This window comes from Heterodontus francisci, chromosome 42 (assembly GCF_036365525.1).
Source record: "Heterodontus francisci isolate sHetFra1 chromosome 42, sHetFra1.hap1, whole genome shotgun sequence".
Lineage (NCBI taxonomy): Eukaryota > Metazoa > Chordata > Chondrichthyes > Heterodontiformes > Heterodontidae > Heterodontus > Heterodontus francisci.
The window spans coordinates 29,057,042-29,081,113 of record NC_090412.1 but is presented as its reverse complement, the minus strand read 5'-3'; the positions used below and the strand labels follow the sequence as shown (position 1 = coordinate 29,081,113).

Genomic DNA, 24,072 nt, shown 5'->3' with positions numbered 1-24,072 from the left:
TAACTAAATGTTTCTCTTTACCAGGGTGAGCTGGTAGCACAGGTCATTGACTGTCAGCTGCCCAATCAGAGTCCATTCTTGTGGTGTGAGCCTGTCTCTATTGAGATGGCATTTTAAATTATTGATTGCACACTAAGCTGTGTTCTTCTGGATGTTAGATAATTGCAGATCGCTCGGGTTTTTGTGATGAGACTGCGATCTATCCCGTGGGGTTTTGCAGCACCCGAGTCTATGCCAGTATGAAGAACCCCGACCGTAAGTGTCTGTACACCTGTCAGATCAAAGACGGTGGAAGTGGACCTCAGGTATTTCAAAATACGTAATGTACAATTCTTCAAATTCGCGTTGCTGAACTATGATTTTAGTGAATATTTCCTAAAGTTTTGAATCTGCATCTTGCTAATGGTGTGGGTGCCCTCTGATAGTGTGGTTGTCCTCTAATGGAGTGGGTACCTTGTAATGCTGTGGGGTGCCCTGTAATGGTTTGGGTGCACTGTAATGTGGATGCCCTGTAATGGTGCGTGTATCCTGTAATGATGGTGCGAGAACACTATAATGATGGTGTGGGTATCCTGTTATTGATAGATGAAGTGAGTGGGCGAAATTGTGACAGATGGATTTCATTGGCGAGAAGAGTGAGGTCATCCATTTTGGACTGAAAAGGAATGATTGCAGTATTATTTAAATAGTGAAAAAGCTAGGAACAGTGGATGTCCAAAGAGATTTAGGGATCCATGTACACAGATCACTGAAATATGGTGATCAAGTACAAAATAGAATCAGAAAGGCTAATAGATTGCTAGCCTTTATAATTAGAGGGCTAGAACTTAAAGTTCAGTTCCATTAGGATATGGTCCCACAGCTTGACATCTCACTGAGACCACAGGGGAATTGATATCTGCAACCATGTAGCTCTCTGCTGGAGGGAGACACAGTGCTGCTGGGAGTGGGCTACTGGGAGAGCACAGTGCTGCTGGGAGTGTCCTGCTGGGGGATTACAGTGCTGCTGGGAGTGTCCTGCTGGAGGATTACAGTGCTGCTGGGAGTGGGGTGCTCAGTGCTGCTGGGAGTGTCCTGTTGGGGGAGCACAGTGCTGCTGGGAGTGTCCTGCTGGAGGATTACAGTGCTGTTGGGAGTGTCCTGCTGGGGCAGCATAGTGCTGGTGAGGGTGGGCTGGAGGGGAGCACAGCGCTGCTGGGATTGTCTTCCTGAGGAATTACAGTACTGCTGGGAGTTAGCCGCTGGGGGAGCACAGGGCTACTGGGGGAGCACAGTGCTGCTGGAGGTGGGATGCTGGGAGACTACAGTGCTGCTGGGACTGTCCTGCTGGGGCAGCACAGTGCTGCTGAGGGGGTCCTGCTGGGGCAGCGCAGGGCTGCTGAGATGGGCTGGAGGAGAGCACAGTGCTGCTGGGATGATTTAGATGGGAGCACAGTGCTGCTGGAAGTGTCCTGCGGAGAGAGCACAGTGCTGCTGGGAGTGGGCTGCTGGGGATACACAGTACTCCTGGGAGTGCCCTGCTGGGGAAGCACAGTGCTACTGGCAGTGTCCTGCTGGGGCAGCACAGGGCTGCTGAGATAGGCTGGAGGGGAGCACAGTCCTGCTGGGATGGTCTGGAGGGGAGCACAGTGCCACTGGGATGGGCTGGAGGAGAGCACAGTGCTGCTGGGATGGGCTGGAGGGAGCACAGTGCTCCTGGGATGGTCTGGAGGGAAACACAGTGCTGTCAGCTTGTGTTAAAGGGGATAGAAATAGATATTAAGTACATCAGTGAAGGAGCAATGCAAAATAGAACTGCGAAAGAGGTAAGAGATGCTTCCAGAAAGATTTTTTTTATCCTTGAGCAATGTTCTGGGGTTAACTCCGATTGTGCAGTGTGCTATGTCATTTATCACGTGGTGTGTTGTACAATATTGCACACGCAAGGTCTGGAAATTATTCCTGCATGAGCCATGGTTGACCCACTAGTATAGAACATAGAACAGTACAGCACAGTACAGGCCCTTCGGCCCACAATGTTGTGCCGAACCTTTAACCTAGGATCAAACTACCTACATACCCTTCATTCTACTATCATCCATGTACCTATCCAAGAGTCGCTTAAATGTCCCTAATGTATCTGCTTCTACTACCACCGCTGGCAGTGCATTCCACGCACCCACCACTCTCTGTGTAAAGAAACTACCTCTGACATCTCCCCGAAACCTTCCTCCAATCACCTTAAAATTATGCCCCCTGGTGATAGCCCTTTCCACCCTGGGAAAAAGTGTCTGGCTATCCACTGTATCTATGCCTCTCATCATCTTGTACCCCTCTATCAAGTCACCTCTCATCCTTCTTCGCTCCAATGAGAAAAGCCCTCGCTCCCTCAACCTTTCTTCGTAATACATGCCCTCCAGTCCAGGCAGCATCCTGGTAAATCTCCTCTGCACCCTCTCTAAAGCTTCCACATCCTTCCTATAATGAGGCGACCAGAACTGAACACAGTATTCCAAGTGTGGTCTAACCAGGGCTTTATAGAGCTGCAGCATAACCTCTCGGCTCTTAAACTCAATCCCCCTGTTAATGAAAGCCAACACACCATACGCCTTCTTAACAACCCTATCAACGGCACAGTGGGGCGGCGCAGTGGTTAGCACCGCAGCCTCACAGCTCCAGTGACCCGGGTTCAATTCTGGGTACTGCCTTTGCAAGTGGAGTTTGCAAGTTCTCCCTGTGTCTGCGTGGGTTTCCTCCGGGTGCTCCGGTTTCCTCCCACATGCCAAAGACTTGCAGGTTGATAGGTAAATTGGCCATTATAAAAATTGCCCCTAGTATAGGTAGGTGGTAGGGAAATATAGGGAGAGGTGGGGATGTGGTAGGAATATGGAATTAGTGTAGGATTAGTATAAATGGGTGGTTGATGGTCGGCACAGACTCGATGGGCCGAAGGGCCTGTTTCAGTGCTGTATCTCTAAACTAAACTAAACTTGGGTGGCAACTTTGAGCGATCTATGGACATGGACCCCAAGATCCCTCTGTTCCTCTACACTACCAAGAATCCTGTCTTTAAGCCTGTATTCTGCATTCAAATTCGACCTTCCAAAATGAATCACTTCACACTTTTCCAGGTTGAACTCCATCTGCCACTTCTCAGCCCAGCTCTGCATCCTGTCAATGTCCCGGCGCAACCTACAACAGCCTTCCACACTAGTGTATTTTGGGAACACAGTAAGAATTATCAGTATGCCAAAGAGGAAGGATATTGACTGAATGTTTCTGTTTAACAGTTTGAGATTGCTCCTGAAGTTGACCCTCAGAATGCACTCGTTGCCACTTCTGCGTCAGCCTGTCATGCCAACCTGTTGAAAGCGATCGCCATGGCACGGTGAGTTTGGCTTACTGTTGCTGGTTCTGGGTGGTACAGTTGGTAAGCGCGCCATGTGGTGTTGGCTCTGAGCTACACAGGTTAGAAAGGTCAGAGGCAGTTGGACTGATGCTTGGGACCAGTTTCTCTGGGTATTGGGGTGTCTGAAATGTGAAGGATCATTAGAGAAACAGAACGAGCTATCTGTTAGGAACCGTGCACCTTTCAGTAAGGGACACAAACTCAGCTCTGTCACTCAACTCATTTTGTGTGCAATCTCAGCAACTATAGAGGCACTATGTATTGATACTTGTGTTTATGCTTTTCTTTCTCCACTCAGAGGAAAACCATTTGAGAATGTGGTACCATCTGGGGCAGATTTCTTTGGCTTCTCCCATCCCACCATCCAGAACCTGATTCAGAGTTGTCCTGGTGCCAGGAAATGCATCTGGTAAGGTTACAAAAACAACAACAACATGCACTTGTTTTGTGCCTTTAACATAGTAAACTTTTCCAAGGCATTTCACAGGAGAGTTATCAGCCACACAGTGACACTGAGACATATAAGGAGATATTAGGACAGGTGGCCAAAAGCTGAGTTAAAGAGGTGGGTTTTACAGAGCGTGTTAAAAGGGGAGAAGTGGAGAGATTTAGGGAAGGAATTCCAGAGCACAGGGCCAGGGCAGATGAAGTTGCAGGCGCCAATAAAAATTGGGAATGCTCAAGAGGCCAGAATTGGAGGAACACAGATATCTTGGAGGGTTTTAAGGCTGGAAGAGTTTACAAAGGGGTGTGACCATGGAGAGATTTGAACACAAGGATGAAAATCCCAACGGATCAGATCTAAACTCGGTAGTCCTGCCACATCCAGTTGTGAATGTTGGTGGACAATTAAACAACTAACAGGAGGCTACACAAATATCCCCATCCTCAATGATGGGGGAGCCCAGCACATCAGTACAAAAGATAAGGCTGAAGCATTTGCCACAGTCTTCGGCTAGTAGTGCCGTGGATGATCCATCTCGGCCTCCTCCTGAAGTCGCCAGCATCACAGATGCCAGTCTTCAGCCAATTCGATTCACTCTGCATGATATCAAGAAATGGCTGAAGGCACTGGATACAGCAAAGGCTACGGGCCCTGCCAACATTCTGGCAATAGTACTGAACATCTGTGCTCCAGAACTTCCCTAGCCAAGCTGTTCCAGTACAGCTACAACACTGGCATCTACCCGGCAATGTGGAAAATTGTCCAGGTTTGTCCTGTACACAAAAAGCAGGACAAACCAACACGGCCAATTACTGCCCCATCAGTCTACACTCAGTCTTCAGTAAAGTGATGGAAGGTCTCACTGACAGTGCTGTCAAGCGGCATTCGCTTCGCAATAACCTGCTCACTGATGCTCGGTTTGGGTTCCGCCAGGGCCACTCAGCTCCTGACCTCATTACAGCCTTGGTTCAAACATGGACTAAAGAAGAACTTCAGAGGTGAGGTGAGAGTGACTGCCCTTGACATCAAGGCAGCATTTGACCAAGTATGGCATCAAGGAGCCCTAGCAAAACTGGAGTCAATGGGAATCAGGGAGAAAACTCTCCACTGGTTGGAGGTCTGGATCAGTTGGAGTTTCTGAAGAGTGGTAGCTGGGAGAGTGATCAGACGAGCATTGGAATCGTCAAGAATGGAGGCAACAAAGGCCTAAATGAGGGTTGCAGCAGCAGATGAGCTGAGACAGGGACAGATTCGAGTGATGTTATGGAGCTGGAAATAGGTGGTCTTAGTGATGGTGTGGCTACGTAGCTGGAAGCTCATCTTGGGGTCAGATATGACAACAGTCGATTCAGCCTCAGACAGAGAGAGGGACAGAGTCAGTGACTAGGAGTTTGTGGTAGGAACTGAAGGTAATGGCTCTGGTCTTTCCAATAGATACTTGATGGAAATCTCTGCTCATCCAGTACTGGATGTCGTGCAAGCAGTGGGACGACTCAGAGACAGTGAAGGGATTGAGAGAGGTGGTGGTGAGGTGGAGGGTGTCATCAGCATACCTGTAGAATCTGACACTGTGTTGAAGGATGATGTTACTGAGGGGCAGCATGTAGATGAGAAATAGAAAGGGGACAAGGATAGATCCTTGGGGAATTCCAGAGGTAACGGTGCAGGAGCTAAAAGAGAAGCAATTGCAGGAGATTCTCTGGCTACAACTGGATAGGTAAGAATTGAACCCGGCATGTGCAGTCCCACTCAGCTGGACAATAGTGGAGAGGCATTGGAGGAGGATGGTATGGCCAACCGTGTCAAAGGCTACAGAGAGGTTGGGAAGGCTGAAGAGGGACAGTTTGTCTTTGTAACAGTCACATAGGATGTGACTTTGATAACGGCCCTTTCAGTACTGTGGCAGGGGGAAACCTGTTTGGAGTGATTCAAACATGGAGTTGCGGAAAAGATGGGCACTGTGTATGATGAGGCTACATCAATGTGCATTCATAAAGTGCCTTTCTCAACCTCAGGTTGTCCCAAAGTGCTTTACCTCCAAAGAAGTATTTTTGAAGCGTAGTCACTGTTCCAGTGTTAGAAATGTAGCAGCCAATTTGTACACAGCAAGCTTCCACAAACAGCAATAGGATAATGACCAGATAATCTGTTTTAGTTGTTGTTTGAGCAATAAATGCTTTTCAGGACAATGGGAGAACTCTCACGCTGTTCTTCGAAATAGTGGCCTTGGGATCTATTACATCCAACTGACTAAACAGACAGGCCCTCAGTTTAATGTCTCCTCCAAAAAGCAGCTCCTCCAACAGCACAGCTTTCCCTCAGTACTCCCTGTGTGACAGTGCAGTAATCTCTTGGTACTACCCCTCTGACTGTGCAGCACTCCCTCAGTACTACCCCTCTGACTGTGCAGCACTCCCTCAGTACTACCCCTCTGACAATGCAGCACCCCCTCACTACCCCCTCTCCAAAAGTGCAGCACTCCCTGAGTACTCCTCCTCTGACAGTGCTGCACTGGGACTGACAGCCTAGATTATCTGCTGAAGATTTAAGTTGTGCTTGGAGCCACAACCGTCTAACTCTGAAACGATTATGCTATCACTGTGTCAAATTGCAAACATCTTTTTTAAAATTTGTTTGTGGGATGTGCACATCACTAATTGCCTTTGAGAAGGTGACGGTGAACTGCCTTCTTGAACTGCTGCTGTCCATATGGTTTAGGTACATCCACAGTGCTGTTAGGGAGGAGTTGCAAAATTTCGACCCAGTGACAGTAAAGGGCAGGTGATATATTTCCAAGTCAGCATGGTGTATGACTTGGAGGGGATCTTACAGGTGATGGTGTTCCCAGCATCTGCTGCCCTTTTTCTTCTAGGTGGTACAGGTCGTGGGTTTGGAAGGTGCTGTTGAAAGAGCCTTGGTGAGTTGCTGCAGTGCATCTTGCATATGGTACACACTGCTGTCGCTTGCGTTGGTGGTGGACTGCAGCAAAGCACCAAGGATCCTTGGACAGCACCTTCCAAACCTGTGACCCATATCACCTAGAAAGACAAGGGCAGCAGATTCATGGGAACACCACCACCTGCAGGTTCACCTCCAAGTCACTCACATGCTGACTTGGAACTATATCACTGTTCCTTCACTGTCACTGTGTCAAAATCCTGGAATTCCCTTCCTAACAGCACTGTGGGTGTACCCACCCCACATGGACTGCAGCAGCTCAATAAGGCAGCTCACCACCACCTTCTTGAGGGAAATTAGGGATGGGCAATAAATGCTGGCCTGGCCAGCGACGCCCACATCCCATGAACGAATGAAAAAGAAGATATCCTGGAGTGAATTCAATTGGCTGAAACTGACATCTGTGATGCTGGGAACTTTAGGAGGAGACCGAGATGGATCATCTACTCGGCACTTCTGGCTGAAGATTGTTGCAAAGGCTTCAACCTTATTTTTTGCACTGATGTGCTGGGCTCCCCCATCATTGAGGATGGGGATATTTGTGGAGCCTTCTCTTCCTGTCAGTGGTGTAATTGTCCACCACCAGTCATGACTGGATGTGGCAGGACTGTTGTTGGTTGTGGGATTGCTTAGCTCTGTCTATTGCATGCTGCTTCCACTTTTTAGCATATTTGTAGTCCTGCGTTGTCGCTTCACCAGGCTGACACCTAGTTTTTAGGTATACCTGGTGCTGCTCCTGGCATGCTGTACTGCACTCCTCATTGTACCAGTGTTGGTCTCCTGGCTTGATGGTAATGGTAGAGTGGGGGATATGCTGGGTCATGAGGTTACAGATTGTGGTTGTGTACAATTCTGCTGCTGATGGCCCACAGCGCCTCATGGATGCCAAGTTTTGAGTTGCTAGATCTCTTCTGAATCTATCCCATTTAGCATGGTGGCATGATAGGGGGTGTCCTCATTTTGAAGAAGGGACTTTGACTCCACAAGGCCTGGGAGGTGGTCTCTCCTATCAATACTGTTGTGGACAGATCATCTGCCGCACGTAACTTACAGTTACTTATTTGAGATTAAACTCATGAATGCAAAGTAAGCTGCTCGTTGCCACGATATAGCGAGTTCCGTAGCATAGCACTTGCCCTGCACTGTGGAATCACTGCACTACTGGCACATGTGCAAATGCAGCCTCCTCGACTGAAACACCACTGTCTGCGACGTCTCTGGCAGCTGCCAGTAATAAAGATGGCGCTGCTCAATTTGACACAAAAAAGCAAGTTGAACGCGAGCCCCATTACCCCTCAGTGGCCGCGATCAGCGCCTTCACACCATCACTCAACAGCCTTGCTGCCCGGAAATGCAGAGGGGGGTGGGTGAGCAGGGTGTGAGAGGCGAGGGGTGGGATGGGGCAAGGCAGGCAGCAAGCAGGCGGGATGGGGCAGCGAGCTGGTGGAAGTGGTGAAAATGGAGTGGCGAGTAGGAGAGAGCGGTGGGAGGGAGCGGTGAGCAGGCAGGTGCAGATGGGAGTGGGGTACTGTTGGGGGGGTTGGAGTTGGCGATCGTGGGCGGGAGTAGGGTACTGTTGGGAGGGTGGCGATCACGGGAGGGAATGGGGTACTGTTGCGGAGAGTGGCGATCACGGGAGGGAGTGGGGTACTGTTGGGGGGGAATGAGGTGAAGGTTGCGGGAGGGAGCGGGGTGATGTTGGGGGGGTTGGAGTTGGCGATCGTGGGAGGGAGTAGGGTACTGTTGGAAGGGTGGCGATCACGGGAGGGAATGGGGTACTCTTGGGAGGGTGGTGTTCATGGGAGGAAGTGGGGTACTGTTGCGGATGGTGGCGATCACGGGAGGGAGTGGGGTACTCTTGGGAGGGTGGTGTTCATGGGAGGAAGTGGGGTACTGTTGCAGAGGGTGGCTGTCACGGGAGGGAGTGGGGTACTGTTGCGGAGGGTGGCGATCACGGAGGGAGTGGGGTACTCTTGGGAGGGTGGTGTTCATGGGAGGAAGTGGGGTACTGTTGCAGAGGGTGGCTGTCACGGGAGGGAGTGGGGTACTGTTGGGAGGGTGGCGATCACGGGAGGGAATGGGATACTGTTGCGGATGGTGGCGATCACGGGAGGGAGTGGGGTACTGTTGGGAGGGTGGTGTTCACGGGAGGGAGTGGGGTACTGTTGCAGAGGGTGGCGATCACGGAGGGAGTGGGGTACTGTTGGGAGGGTGGTGTTCATGGGAGGAAGTGGGGTACTGTTGCGGAGGATGGCGATCACGGGAGGGAGTGGGGTACTGTTGGGAGGGTGGTGTTCATGGGAGGAAGTGGGGTACTGTTGCGGAGGATGGCGATCACGGGAGGGAGTGGGGTACTGTTGGGAGGGTGGTGTTCATGGGAGGGAGTGGGGTACTGTTGCGGAGGATGGCGATCACGGGAGGGAGTGGGGTACTGTTGTGGGGGGTGGTAATCACGGAGGGAATGGGGTACTGTTGGGAGGGTGGTGTTCATGGGAGGAAGTGGGGTACTGTTGTGGGAATGAGGTGGTGATCGCGGGCATTGAGGAATGAGGCAACAGTCAGACGTCATTACGTGGTGACTTTGTCGCGCGCATGCGCAGACTCATATTGACAAATGTTCAGATGCACTGATGCAGTCGGCGATTGCTCCGCATTGTCAGGAACACTCTGTAATAGAATGAAAGCTGGTTTAGTAGCTAAAGGTGTCACCTAGTGTTGTACTCAGCTGTAACTGTCAGCTCCGTGAGTCATAGTGACACAGGCCCCAAATGCCACAAGCTCAGTCCCCAGCTGAAATTGGGTTGGTTGATTGCAACTTGGGTGTCGAGAGGGGACAACACAATTGACGTGGTCCTTCTGGGTTAGGGAGTCTTGCATAGGGTTAATTCTGCTGATTGCTATCCAATGAGCTTGACAGTACTGTGGGTTTGGAAAGTGCCAGGTTCAGCAATGACATTTGTGTTGGCAGATTGCCTGCTAACACTTATGTCCAGACCCAAACATCGATAATATACTTGAGTGAAGCAATAGAGCGGCCTTACTCCTGGGAGAGGGCATGATGAGAAAAAAATAAACCTAGAGAAACCAGAAGAAGCCAGCTTCAGACCCTGGATGATGTTAAATTAACTCCTCTCTCCAAGACAATACTTTGAGCACTGCACTGGGTAACAGTTTTCCTGAGCTAGGCAGTGCTAGAAGAAGCCAGTAGCCCCTTTCCTGTCCCTATTGGAGCCCTGCAGGAATCCCCAGGTCCATGGGCAGGGTTGGAATGATGCCCGCCAGTTTCAAACAGGCTGCAGGCACTCAGCTTTCCTTCACATATGAAGAATGGGTACTTGAGCTCCCAGTGCAGCTGTACTTCTGTGTGAGTCAGCATCATCGGGAGGGAGAGACAACTGGCAAACTGCACAAACCTGGTGCAAATGGATCAAATGCCAGCTCAGACTTGTATTAAAAAAAAAAATTATGATACAACATCCCATTGAACTCCTCAGAACATTCCACACAATGTCCCACTAACAACAGTGAGAGAAATTAACAAGCTGTATTTTGGTGCTAGTTAAGGGATGGTAACGGGGAGAACCCGCTGCTCTCCATAGTGCCTTACAATTTTTACTGCTCACCTGTACTTGGAACAGACTGACCGAGCCTTGGTTTACAGTCTCATTTGAACCAAGGCACCTCTAACAGTGCAACACCCCTTCATCTCTATGCTGGATTGTCAGTTCCCATTGTGAAACCCACAAACATGAGATCCAGAGTGGTGCAAACTGAAGCAAACTAACTCTTTCCAATCCTGTGTGAAGCATATTTTGACCAGTCTGGACCCAGATCCTAGTGGGCCTGGACTTGCAACACAGACTGAATCTAACTCTGTACAAGTTGTAAATAAATTGTTGATCTGACTCAGAGATTGTTAGATTGTTACTGAGGGAAAAGCAAAGGTTTCCCTGATGTGACGGAGGGTGGGGGGGGGGGTGGAGGTTTTTGATGCATTTATGAGGTTGAGGTCAAGGCGCATTTGTTGGGATTATGTAGGAGGCACTTAACTTTTCATCTGAAATGTACCATAACAAACCTGGGAGTTCCAGTTACCCATGCTGCTGTGAGAATTTGGGGTATCAGAGTCAATTAACCCTTTAACCCCCTATTATCAAGTTTCAAAATGATACGAAGTGATAACCCTATTGGTGACATTGGTTATATTTTATTCAGTATCTTGACACACACTAATGTCTTGAGTAGTAATATCAAAGCACAACAGCATTACCATTACGTCCCGGGTGGAAGTGCGATCACCATGTAACTACTGTCTGGTCGTGCCGTAGGTACCATCACATCAGTCAATGTGACGTAATACTTCTACAATTTCTGTGTTCAGGGAATCTCCTCTTATACTTTCTTTACACTGCAATACCTGTGGAGACCAATTTAACCCAATCATTAACTAGCTATTACTTGAACAGCTATTACTTGCAAGCTGGAACGTCAGAACTATGTGTCCTGGCCTGTCGGAAGACCTTACACAAATCAACGATTCTCGGAAGACCGCCATCATTAACAACGAGCTCAGTCGACTCAATGTGGACATTGCAGCACTTCAGGAGACTCGCCTCCCCGCGAGTGGCTCTCTAGCAGAGCAAGACTACACCTTCTTCTGGCAGGGCAGGGATCCTGAAGAACCAAGACAGCATGGAGTGGGCTTCGCCATCAGAAACTCCTTGCTCAGCATGATAGAGCCTCCCTCAAATGGCTCGGAACGCATACTGTCCATCCGACTGCTCACCACCTCTGGTCCAGTACACCTACTCAGCATCTATGCTCCAACACTCTGTTCCGCACCTGAAGCTAAAGACCAGTTCTATGAACAACTCCATAACATCATTAGCAGCATCCCCAACACCGAACACCTATTCCTGCTGGGGGACTTTAATGCCAGGGTTGGGGCCGACCATGACTCATGGCCCTCCTGCCTTGGGCGCTATGGCGTTGGAAGGATGAATGAGAATGGGCAGAGACTGCTTGAGTTGTGTACCTATCATAACCTCTGCATCACCAACTCGTTCTTTCACACTAAACCCTGTCACCAGGTTTCATGGAGGCACCCAAGATCACGTCGTTGGCACCAGCTAGACCTCATTGTCACAAGGCGAGCCGCCTTAAACAGTGTTCAAATCACACGCAGCTTCCACAGTGCGGACTGCGACACCGACCACTCCCTGGTGTGCAGCAAGGTTAGACTCAGACCAAAGAAGTTGCATCATTCCAAGCAGAAGGGCCACCCGCGCATCAACACGAGCAGAATTTCTCACCCACAGCTGTTACAAAAATTTCTAAATTCACTTGTAACAGCCCTTCAAAACACTCCCACAGGGGATGCTGAGACCAAGTGGGCCCACATCAGAGACGCCATCTATGAGTCAGCTTTGACCACCTACGGCAAAAGTGCGAAGAGAAATGCAGACTGGTTTCAATCTCATAATGAAGAACTGGAACCTGTCATAGCCGCTAAGCGCATTGCACTTTTGAACTACAAGAAAGCCCCCAGCGATTTAACATCCGCAGCACTTAAAGCAGCCAGAAGTACTGCACAAAGAACAGCTAGGCGTTGCGCAAACGACTACTGGCAACACCTATGCAGTCATATTCAGCTGGCCTCAGACACCGGAAACATCAGAGGAATGTATGATGGCATGAAGAGAGCTCTTGGGCCAACCATCAAGAAGATCACCCCCCTCAAATCTAAATCGGGGGACATAATCACTGACCAACGCAAACAGATGGACCGCTGGGTTGAGCACTACCTAGAACTGTACTCCAGGGAGAATGCTGTCACTGAGACTGCCCTCAATGCAGCCCAGCCTCTGCCAGTCATGGATGAGCTGGACATACAGCCAACCAAATCGGAACTCAGTGATGCCATTGATTCCCTAGCCAGCGGAAAAGCCCCTGGGAAGGACAGCATTACCCCTGAAATAATCAAGAGTGCCAAGCCTGCTATACTGTCAGCACTACATGAACTGCTATGCCTGTGCTGGGACGAGGGAGCAGTACCCCAGGACATGCGCGATGCCAACATCATCACCCTCTATAAAAACAAAGGTGACCGCGGTGACTGCAACAACTACCGTGGAATCTCCCTGCTCAGCATAGTGGGGAAAGTCTTTGCTCGAGTCGCTCTGAACAGGCTCCAGAAGCTGGCCGAGCGCGTCTACCCTGAGGCACAGTGTGGCTTTCGTGCAGAGAGATCGACTATTGACATGCTGTTCTCCCTTCGTCAGATACAGGAGAAATGCCGTGAACAACAGATGCCCCTCTACATTGCTTTCATTGATCTCACCAAAGCCTTTGACCTCGTCAGCAGACGTGGTCTCTTCAGACTACTAGAAAAGATCGGATGTCCACCAAAGCTACTAAGTATCATCACCTCATTCCATGACAATATGAAAGGCACAATTCAACATGGTGGCTCCTCATCAGAGCCCTTTCCTATCCTGAGTGGTGTGAAACAGGGCTGTGTTCTCGCACCCACACTTTTTGGGATTTTCTTCTCCCTGCTGCTTTCACATGCGTTCAAATCCTCTGAAGAAGGAATTTTCCTCCACGCAAGATCAGGGGGCAGGTTGTTCAACCTTGCCCGTCTAAGAGCGAAGTCCAAAGTACGGAAAGTCCTCATCAGAGAACTCCTCTTTGCTGACGATGCTGCTTTAACATCTCACACTGAAGAATGCCTGCAGAGTCTCATCGACAGGTTTGCGTCTGCCTGCAATGAATTTGGCCTAACCATCAGCCTCAAGAAAACGAACATCATGGGGCAGGATGTCAGAAATGCTCCATCCATCAATATTGGCGACCACGCTCTGGAAGTGGTTCAAGAGTTCACCTACCTAGGCTCAACTATCACCAGTAACCTGTCTCTAGATGCAGAAATCAACAAGCGCATGGGTAAGGCTTCCACTGCTATGTCCAGACTGGCCAAGAGAGTGTGGGAAAATGGCGCACTGACACGGAACACAAAAGTCCGAGTGTATCAGGCCTGTGTCCTCAGTACCTTGCTCTACGGCAGCGAGGCCTGGACAACGTATGCCAGCCAAGAGCGACGTCTCAATTCATTCCATCTTCGCTGCCTTCGGAGAATAATTGGCATCAGGTGGCAGGACTATATCTCCAACACAGAAGTCCTTGAAGCGGCCAACACCCCCAGCTTATACACACTACTGAGTCAGCGGCGCTTGAGATGGCTTGGCCATGTGAGCCGCATGGAAGATGGCAGGATCCCCAAAGACACATTGTACAGCGAGCTCGCCACTGGTATCAGACCCACCGGCCGTCCATGTCTCCGTTATAAAGACGTCTGCAAACGCGACATGAAATCGTGTGACATTGATCACAAGTCGTGGGAGTCAGTTGCCAGCATTCGCCAGAGCTGGCGGGCAGCCATAAAGACAGGGCTAAATTGTGGCGAGTCGAAGAGACTTAGTAGTTGGCAGGAAAAAAGACAGAGGCGCAAGGGGAGAGCCAACTGTGCAACAGCCCCAACAAACAAATTTCTCTGCAGCACCTGTGGAAGAGCCTGTCACTCCAGAATTGGCCTTTATAGCCACTCCAGGCGCTGCTTCACAAACCACTGACCACCTCCAGGCGCGTATCCATTGTCTCTCGAGATAAGGAGGCCCAAAAGAACACTGCAATACCTGTGGAGACCAATTTAACCCAATCATTAACTAGCTATTACTTGAACAGCCCAATTACAAAAGATGCAATTTACCCTTCTGCCCACTCAAGCCAGGTCAGACTGTCACTCTGACTTCCCACGCTCTGATGCTTATCAGCTCATAAACATTTCAATGCTAGTACTTGGCCAAAACAAGGAAAGCAGGGTGGCTTTGGTACTTGGCTATTTTGTCTCAGCTCTACCCCATCTGGGCCTCTGCGATTCTGCAAAGGTGTTTATCTTTTAGTTTCCACACAGCAGACTGCCTGTTTTCATGCTCTGCTAGATGTTTTACGACAGTTTACCTTTTTATGATTTGGTCCCTTTCAAAACCTTTGGGGTCAAAAACACTTGGTCAATGAAGGCCCAAACCACAATTTCCCATCAAGCCGCCTCTCAGCCACTTTTACCCAGAGCGTACGGCTAGCAGAAATAAAAACATTATTCATTCTAAGATTCACTATAACAATGAAATTAAAGTGTACAACCTGTCATAGTATTTAAGTTTGTTTTCATCAATTAGCGAGAAAACTTGATGTAGGGATTTCCCAGGATTCCTACAGACCATACCTTTGAGGAGGAGGAGCTATCTCCAAACCCTCACTCCATTATTTTCCGGTTGTGTTCTGGCCCTGCCTGTTGTAATATCTACTCGATCTTGTCTTCTCCTTCTGCAAGAGGGCTGTTCATTCTAAATTATTAACACACCAATTAAGTACATGCATTTCCAGCAACAGATAATAATACAAAGAAGATAACTATACATTGTACAGAAAACTACAGTTTACTATATCATCAATAAGTTTTGAACATAAAAGATTTTCCAGCTCTCCCTTTACACATATCCATCTTGTGATAGTTCTTACTAAGTAGTGCTAAAAAAAGAGATGAGCTGTCGAAGATTTTCGTTGTGCATTCATCAGGACAGCCACAAGAATGCCAAATTTCAAAGGGAGCAACAATTTATACTGCATGAGAAAAGGATGCTGATTGGATGGCAAGTTGACTCTGTTCGAGGCATTGTCTTGGAGAATGCTGCAGGGAGTTATATTTTTTATTCTTTCACGGGATGTGGGCATTACCTGTCCGGCAGCATTTATTGCCCTTGATTGCTAATTGAGAAGGTGGTGGTGAACTGCCTTCTTGAACCGCTGCCGTCCATGTAGTGTAGGCACACCCACAGTGCTGTTGGGAAGGGAGTTGCAGGATTTTGACCCAGTGACAGTGAAGGAACAATGATGTAATTCCAAGTCAGGATAGTATGTGGCTTGGAGGGGAACTTGCAGATGGTGGATGGTGGTGTTCGCATGCAACTGTTGCCCTTGTCCTTCGAGGTGGTAGAGGTCGCAGGTTTGGAAGGTGCTTTCTAAGGAGCCTTTCTGAGTTGCTGCAGTGCATCTTGTTGATGGTACACACTACTACCGCTGTGCGTTGGTGGTGGAGAGAGTGAATGTTGAAGGTAGTGGATGGGGTGCTAATCATGTGGGCTGCTTTGCGCTGGATGGCGTTGAGCTTCTTGAGTGTTGTTGGAGCTGCACTCATCTAGGCAGGTGAAGAGTATTCCATCATACTCCTCACTTGTGCCTTATAGATGGTGGATAGGCATTGTGGAGGCAGGAGGTAAGTTACTCACCGCTGAATTCCCAGCCTCTGACTTGCTCGTGTAGCCACATTACTTATATGGCTGGTCCAGTTCAATTTCTGGTGAATGGTAACCCCCAGGATGTTGATAGTGGGGATTCAGCGATGGTAATGCCATTGAATGTCAAGGGGAGATGGTTGGATTCTTTCTTGTCATTGTCTGGCACTTGTGTGGCGTAAATGTAACTTGCCACTTATCAGCCCAAGCCTGAATGTTGTCCAGGTCTTGTTGCATATGGACATGGACTGCTTCAGTATCTGAGGCGTTGTGAATGGTGCTGAACATTGTGCAATCATCAGCAAACATCCCATCATCTGATTTTATAATGGAGGGAAGGTCATTGTTGAAGCAGCTGAAGATGGTTGCGCCTTGGACACATACCTGAGGAACTCCTGCAGTGATGTCCAGGAACTGAGATGATTGACCTCCAACAACTATACACATCTTACTTTGCGCTATGAGAGTTTTCCCCCTGATTCCCATTGACTCCAGTTTTGCTAGGGCTCCTTGGTGCCACACCTGGTAAAATGTTGCCTTGATGTCAAGGGCAGTCACTCTCACCTCACCTCACCTCTTGAATTCAGCACTTTTAGAACATAGGACATAAAACAAAATACAGCACAGAAGGAGGCCATTCAGCCCTTCGTGTCCACGCCAGCCAAATAAGCCATGCACCCAAACTAATCCCACCTTCCAGCACCTGGTCCATATCCCCGCAGGTTACTGCACCTTAGGTGCATGTCCAGGTACCTTTTAAAAGAATTGAGGGTCTCTGCCTCCACCATCGATCCTGGCAGTGAATTCCAGACACCCACCACCCTCTGGGCGAATAAGTTTCTCCTCATGTCCCCTCTAATCCTTCTACCAATCACCTTAAATTGTCCCCTGGTAACCGACCTCTCCGCCAGGGAAAACAGGTCCTTCCTGTCCACTCTATCTAGGCCCCTCATAATTTTATACACCTCAATCAAGTCACCCCTCAGCCTCCTCAATTCCAGGGAAAACAACCCCAACCTATCCAATCTTTCCTCATAGCTGCAACCCTCAAGCCCTGGCAACATTCTTGTAAATCTCCTCTGTACTCTCTCCAGAGCAATTATGCCCGTTCTGTAATGTGGTGACCAGAACTGCATGCAATACTCCAGCTGCGGCCTAACCAGCATCTTATACAGTTCCAGCATCACATCCCTGCTTTTGTATTCTAAACCTCGGCCAATAAAGGAAAGCATTCCATACTCCTTCTTCACCACTCTATCTACCTGTCCTGCCACCTTCAGGGACCTGTGGACATGCACTCCAATGTCTCTCACTTCTTCTACCCCTCTCAATATCCTCCCATTTATTGTGTGTTCCCTCGCTTTATTTGCCCTCCCCAAATGCATTACCTCACACTTATCTGGGTTGAATTCCATTTGCCACTTTTCCACCCACTCAACCAAACCATTGATATCATTCTGGAGTCCACGCCTCTCCTCCTCACTATTAACTACACGGTCAATTTTTGTGTCATCAGCAAATTTCCCAATCATGCCACCCACATTTAAGTCAAAATCATTAATATATACCACAAACAGCAAGGGACCCAACACTGAGCCCTGTGGAACACCACTGGAAACCGCTTTCCATTCACAAAAACATCTGTCGACTTCTACCCTTTGTTTCCTATCACTGAGCCAATTCTGGATCCAACCTGCCACCTTCCCCTGTATCCCATGGGCTTTCATTTTACTGACCAGTGTGCCACGCAGGACCTTGTCAAATGCCTTACTAAAATCCATGTAAACCGCATCCTCTGCACTACCTTCATCAATCCTCCTTGTTACTTCCTCAAAAACTCAATTAAGTTAATAATACATGATCTTCCCTTAACAAATCATATGATTAATCCGTGCCTTTCTAAGTGACAGTTTATCCTGTTCCTCAGAATAGATTCTAACAATTTACCGACCACCGAGGTCAGACTGACTGGCCTATAATTACCTGGCTTATCCCTCGCACCCATTTTAAACAATGGTACAATGTTTGCAGAACTCCAATCATCTGGTACTTCGCCTATATCTAGTGAGGATTTGAAGATGATCCTCAGCGCATCCGCTATTTCCTCCCTGGCTTCCTTTAACAACCTGGGATGCAAAAGATCTGGTCCTGGCGATTTATCCACTTTGAGGGATGTCAAGCCCTCAAGCACTTCCTCTCTCATTATGCTAATCTTATCCTCTTTAACTGCAATGTCTGCATCAACCCTCTCCTTTGTGAAGACAGAGATAAAGGACTCATTAAGAACCCTGCCCACATCTGCATCCACACATAAGTTCCCTTCTCATCTCTGATAGGCCCCACCCTTTCCTTAGTTATTCTCTTGCTCTTAATGTACTGATAAAACATCTTCGGGTTTTTCTTGAATTTACCTGCCAATAATTTTTCATGTCCTCTCTTTGCTTTTCTAATTTCCTTTTTTACTTCACCCCTGCACTTTCTATACTCCTCTAGGCTTTTTAAAGTATTAAGATATTTGTGATCATCATAAGCTTTCTTTTTTTGCTTTAACTTACCCTGTAAGCTTCTAGATAGCCAAGGCTGTAATGAGATCAGGAGCTGTGTAGCCCGGGCGGAACCCAAACTGAGCGACAGTGAGCAGTTTATTGCTCAATAAATGCAGCTTGATAGCATCGACGACACCTTCCATCACTTTGCTGTTGATTGAGAGTAGACTGATTTGTCCTGCTTTTTGTGTACAGGACCTACCTGGGCACTTTTCCACATTGTCAAGTAGATGCGAGTGTTGTAGCTGTACTGGAATAGCTTGGCTAAGGGCGCAGCCAGTTCTGGATCATGAGTCTTCGGTACTATTGCCGGGATGTCGTGAGGGCCCATAGCCTTTGCAGTATCCAGTGCCTTCACCTGTTTCTTGATATCATGTGGAGTGAATTGCATTGGCTGAAGACCTCAGGAGGAGGCTGAAATGGATCATCCACTCAGCAGTTCTGACTGAAAATAGACTCAAAGCCTTGTCTTTTGCACTGATGTGCTGGATTCCCCCATCATTGAGGATAGAGATATTTGTGGAGCTTCCTCCTCTGGTTTGCTGTTTAATTATCCACCACCATTCACTAATAGATGTGGCAGGACTGTAGAGCTTTTTTCTGATCCGTTTATGTGGGATCGCTTAGCTCTGTGTATCACATGCTGCTTCCACTATTGGGCATTCAAGTAGTCCTGTGTTGTAGCTTACCAGGTTGACACCTCATTTTTAGCTATACCCAGTGCTGCCCCTGCATGCCCTCCTGCACTCTTCATTGAACCAGGGTTGGTCCCCCGCCTTGATGGTAATGTTAGAATGGGCGACATGCTGGGCCATGAGATTGTGGTTGAATACAATTCTGCTGCTGCTGATGGCCCACAGTGCCTCATGGAAGCCCTGTTTTGAGTTGCTAGATCTGTTTGAAATCTATCACATTTAGCACGGTGGTAGTGCCACACAACATGATGTTGGGTATCCTCAATGCAAAGATGGGACTTTATCTCTACAAGGACTGTGCAGTGATCACTCCTACCATTGTTGAGGATGAGGATAAGTAGGGCTTTCCTCTTGCTTGCTTCCTCACCACCTGCGCCAAACCCAGTCTAGCAGCTATGTCCTTTAGGAGTCGGCAGGCTTGGTCAGTAGTGGTGCTACCAAGCTACTCTTGGTGATGTACATTGAAGTCCCCCACCCAGAGTACATTCTGTGCCCTTGCTACCCTCAGTGCTTCTTCCAAGTGGTGTTTAACATGGAGGAGTACTGATTCATCAGCTGAGGTGGGGGGTGGGGAGCGGGCAGTAGGTGGTAATCAGCAAGATGTTTTACTTGCTTTCCTTGTTTGACCTGATGCCATTCGACTTAATGAGGTCCGGAGTCAATGTTGAGCACTCCCATAACAACTCCCTCTCGACTGTACACCACTGTCTGCCACCTCTGGTGATGGTGGTGTCTTGGACATTGTAAGGTATGATTCCCTGAGTACAACTATGTCAGGCTGTTGCTTGTTTAGTCTGTGGGACAGCTCTCCCAATTTTGACACAAGCCTCCAGTTGTTAGTAAGGAGTACTTTGCAGGGTCAACAGGGCTGGGTTTGCCATTGTCGTTTCCAGTGCCTAGTTCGATGCCGGGTTGTCCGCCTTGTTTCATCCCTTTTAGCGGCCTCTCTAGCGGTCTGGTACAACTGAGTGTCTTACTAGGCCATTTCAGAGGGCAGTTAAGAGTCAACCACACTTCTGTGGGGTCTGGAGTCACCTGTAGGCCACCAGGTAAGGACAGTAGATTTCCTTCCCTAAATTTCCTTCCCTCAAGTACATTAGTGAACCAGATGGGTTTTTGCGACAATCACCATTACTGAGACAAGCTTTTTTAAAATAAGAATTCCAGATTTATTAATTGAGTTTAAATTCCACCAGCTGCCATGGTGGGATTTGAACCTGTGTCCCCAGAGCATTAGTCTGGGCCTCTGGATTACTAGTCCAGTGACATTACCACTGCACCACCGCCTCCCCTCAGCTTTGCTCCCCATGCTTTCTTTTTCAAGAAACAGCAACGCCTGGGCAAGTTCCTTTTGGCTGTAGATGCTTGCTAGAAGCTCCATGTATTCAAAGGCAGGGACCTGTCCTCTGCTGGCAAAAGGAACATGTCTAGGTGTTGCGCCTTTTTTGAATTAAGCAAAGCATGTGGGACAGTAGTTCCCTGATGCATTCTCCATGGCAATGCTTCAACCAACCAGAGTTGACTTGCCAACCAATCAGCATATTTTTCTCATGCATTATGAATTGTTGCTCCCTTTGAAATTTTGCATTCATGCATCTGTCCTGATGAGTGCAAGATGAAAAGCTTTGACAGCATGTCTTTTTTTTCATCAATACTCAAGTTCTGTACTACCAAGCGACAGGTTCTTACTAAGTATTAGTTCTCCCTAGCCCTCAATTGTCCCAATCCGTTTTTTCTTTTATCTTACTTCCTTTGACAGGTATAAGTGTGTTTAATTCTATCCTAATTATCTTAAAGTCAATTTGTCTATGGAGTGTGTGTCAATGCCTAATGATTGAGAAGTTTGTCTTACTTTACAGGCCACATTAACTATTTCATGTTGTGCTGTTGTCAAGTAACTGAGCATTTCCACATGTTAGTTGCACAAATCACATTTTCACACTCACGCTGGTATCCAAATACCATGCCACATGTGCCACCCAATCCAAGCCTTTCTTAGCCTTTCAGGTGATCTTATCAAAAGGTCAGGGGATTTTGTCTCGAGATCTTTCCGTGTCTCCCCCTGCACAGTCCTGATGTCTCGGGTGGTGACCAGATTATCGAATGCAGTTTTCTTAAAAGGTTCATAGTGGTACTCCTAGAAATCATAGAAAACATTGAAAATTTAAGGCACAGAAAGAGGCCACTTGACCCATCGTGTCTGGGCTGGCCGAATAACGATCCACACACTCTAATCTCACTTTCCAGCATTTGGTCCGTAGCCCTGCAGGTTACGGCATTTGAGGTGCATATCCAGACTCCTTTTGAATGAATTGAGGGTTTCTGCCTCAACTACCCTTTCAGGCAGTGAGTTCCAGACCCCTACCACCCTCCGGGTGAAAAAGGTTTTCCTCATCTCCCCTCTAATTTTCTACCAATCACTTTAAATCTATGCCCTCTCGTCACTGACCTCTCTGCTAAGGTGAATAGACCCTTCACCTCCACTCTATCCAGGCCCCTCTAAATTTTGTACATTTCAATCAGATCTCCCCTCAGCCTTCTCTGTTCCAAGGAGAACAACCCCAGCCTGTCCAATCTTTCCTCATAGCTGCATTTTTCCAGTCCTGGCAACATCCTCGTAACTCTCCTCTGTACCCTCTCTAGTGCAATTACATCCTTTCTGTAACGAGGTGACCAGAACTGCACACAGTACTCAAGTTGTGACCTAACCAATGAGTTTTACAGTTCCAGCATAACCTCCCTACTCTTATATTCTATACCTCGGCTAATATAGGAAAGGATTCCATATGTCTTCTTAACTAACTTATCAATCTTCAGGGATCTGTCGACATTCACTCCGAGGTCCCTTACTTCCTCTACACTTCTCAGTATTTCCCCATTAATTGTGTATTCCTTTGCCTTGTTTGACCTCACCAAATGCATCACCTCACATTTCTCCAGGTTGAATTCCATTTGCCACTTTTCTGCCCATCTGACCAGACCATCAGTATCTTCCTGCAGCCTACAGCTATCCTCCTCGCTATCTACCACACGGCCAGTCTTAGTGTCGTCTGCAAACTTCTTGATCATGCCCCCTACATTTACGTCCAAATCGTTAATATATACCACAAAAAGCAGTGGATCCAGTACTGAGCCCTGCGGAACACCGCTGGAAACAGCCCTCCTGTCGCTAAAACGGCTGTCAACAATTACCCTTTGTTTATTGCCACTGAGCTATTTTTGTATCCACCTTGCTGCATTTCCCTGGATCCCATGGGATTTTTTTTTTTAACCAGTCTGCCATGTGGGACCTTGTCAGAAACCTTGCTAAAATCCATGTAGACCACATCAGCTGCACTACCCTCATCTATCTTCCTTGTTACATCTTCAAAAAATTCGATCAAGTTGGTCAAACGAGATCTTCCCTTAACAAATCCATGCTGACTATCCTTGATTAACTTGTGCCTTTCTAAGTGGCAGTTTATCCTGTCTCTCAGAATAAATTCCAATAATTTGCCCAATACTGAGATTAGACTGACTGGCCTGTAATTATGCAGTCTATCCCTAGCTCCCTTTTTAAACAGAGATACAACATTAGCAGTTCTCCAATCATCCAACACCACACCTGTATCAAGTGAGGACTGGAAAATGGTGGTCAGACCTTCCACTATTTCCTCTCTTGCTTCTTTTAACAGCCTGGGGTAAATTTCATCCGGCCCTGGTGATTTATCAACTTTCACGGATGCTAATCCCATTAATAATACTTCTCTGCCTATGTTTATCACATCCAGTACTTCACACTCTTCCTCCTTAACTACAATATCTGCATCGTCCCCCTCTTTTGTGAAGACAGACGCAAAGTATTCATTAAGAACCATGCCAACATCTTCCGCCCCTACACATAGGTTGGACCTTTTGGTCTTTTATGGGCCCTACTCTCTCCTTAGTTATCCTCTTACTTTTAATGTATTGATAAAACATCTTTGGGTTCACCTTGATTTTGCTTGCCAATATTCTTCAATGCCCCCTCTTTGCCATCCTAATTTCCTTTTTGATTTCACCCCTCCACTTTCTATACTCCTCTTGGCTTTCGGTAGTATTGAGTTCTCAGTGTCAAACATAAGCTTTGCTTTTCTGCCTTATCTTACCCTGTAAGCTTCTTGACATCCAAAGGGTTCTAGATTTGGCCGTCCCATTCTTTTTCTTTGTGGAAACATGTTTACTTTGAACCCCTTGAATCTCCCCTTTGAATGCCTCTCACTGCACAGACACAGATTTACGTTCAAGTAGCTGTTTCTAGTCCACTTTCGCTAAATCACTCCCTAGTTTAGTAGAATTGGCCTTGGCCCAATTGAGAACTCTAACTCCTGTTCCATCTCTGTTCTTTTCCATAATTATGTTAAAACTGACTGAATTATGATCATTACCACCAAAATGCTCCCCCACTGCCGCTTCTTCCACCTGCCCATCTTCATTTCCTAAAACTAAGTCTAAAACTGCACTGTCTCTTGTTGGACTTATGACATATTTATGGGGAGACCAGAACTAGGGGACATAGATTAAGGATAAGAGGTCTCCCTTTTAAGACAGAGATGAGGAGAATTTTTTTCTCTCAGAAGGTTGTTCATCTCTGGAATTCTCTTGTGCAGAAATCAGTGGGGGCTGGGTCATTGAATTTATTCAAGGCTGAGTTAGACTGATTTTTGTT

General features: G+C 47.7%; 1 protein-coding gene across 6 annotated transcripts in view; it reads left to right on the top strand.

The window, feature by feature from the left end:
• tbrg1 (transforming growth factor beta regulator 1) overlaps positions 1-24,072 on the top strand; it is a 134,069-nt gene that overhangs the window by 63,331 nt on the left and 46,666 nt on the right. For all 6 annotated transcript variants that reach the window (XM_068020258.1, XM_068020260.1, XM_068020259.1 and 3 more), the window contains 3 exons: positions 159-305; positions 3,270-3,367; positions 3,687-3,797. In XM_068020258.1, the coding sequence (XP_067876359.1) occupies positions 159-305; positions 3,270-3,367; positions 3,687-3,797 (356 nt within the window). The remainder of the gene's footprint in view (positions 1-158; positions 306-3,269; positions 3,368-3,686; positions 3,798-24,072) is intronic.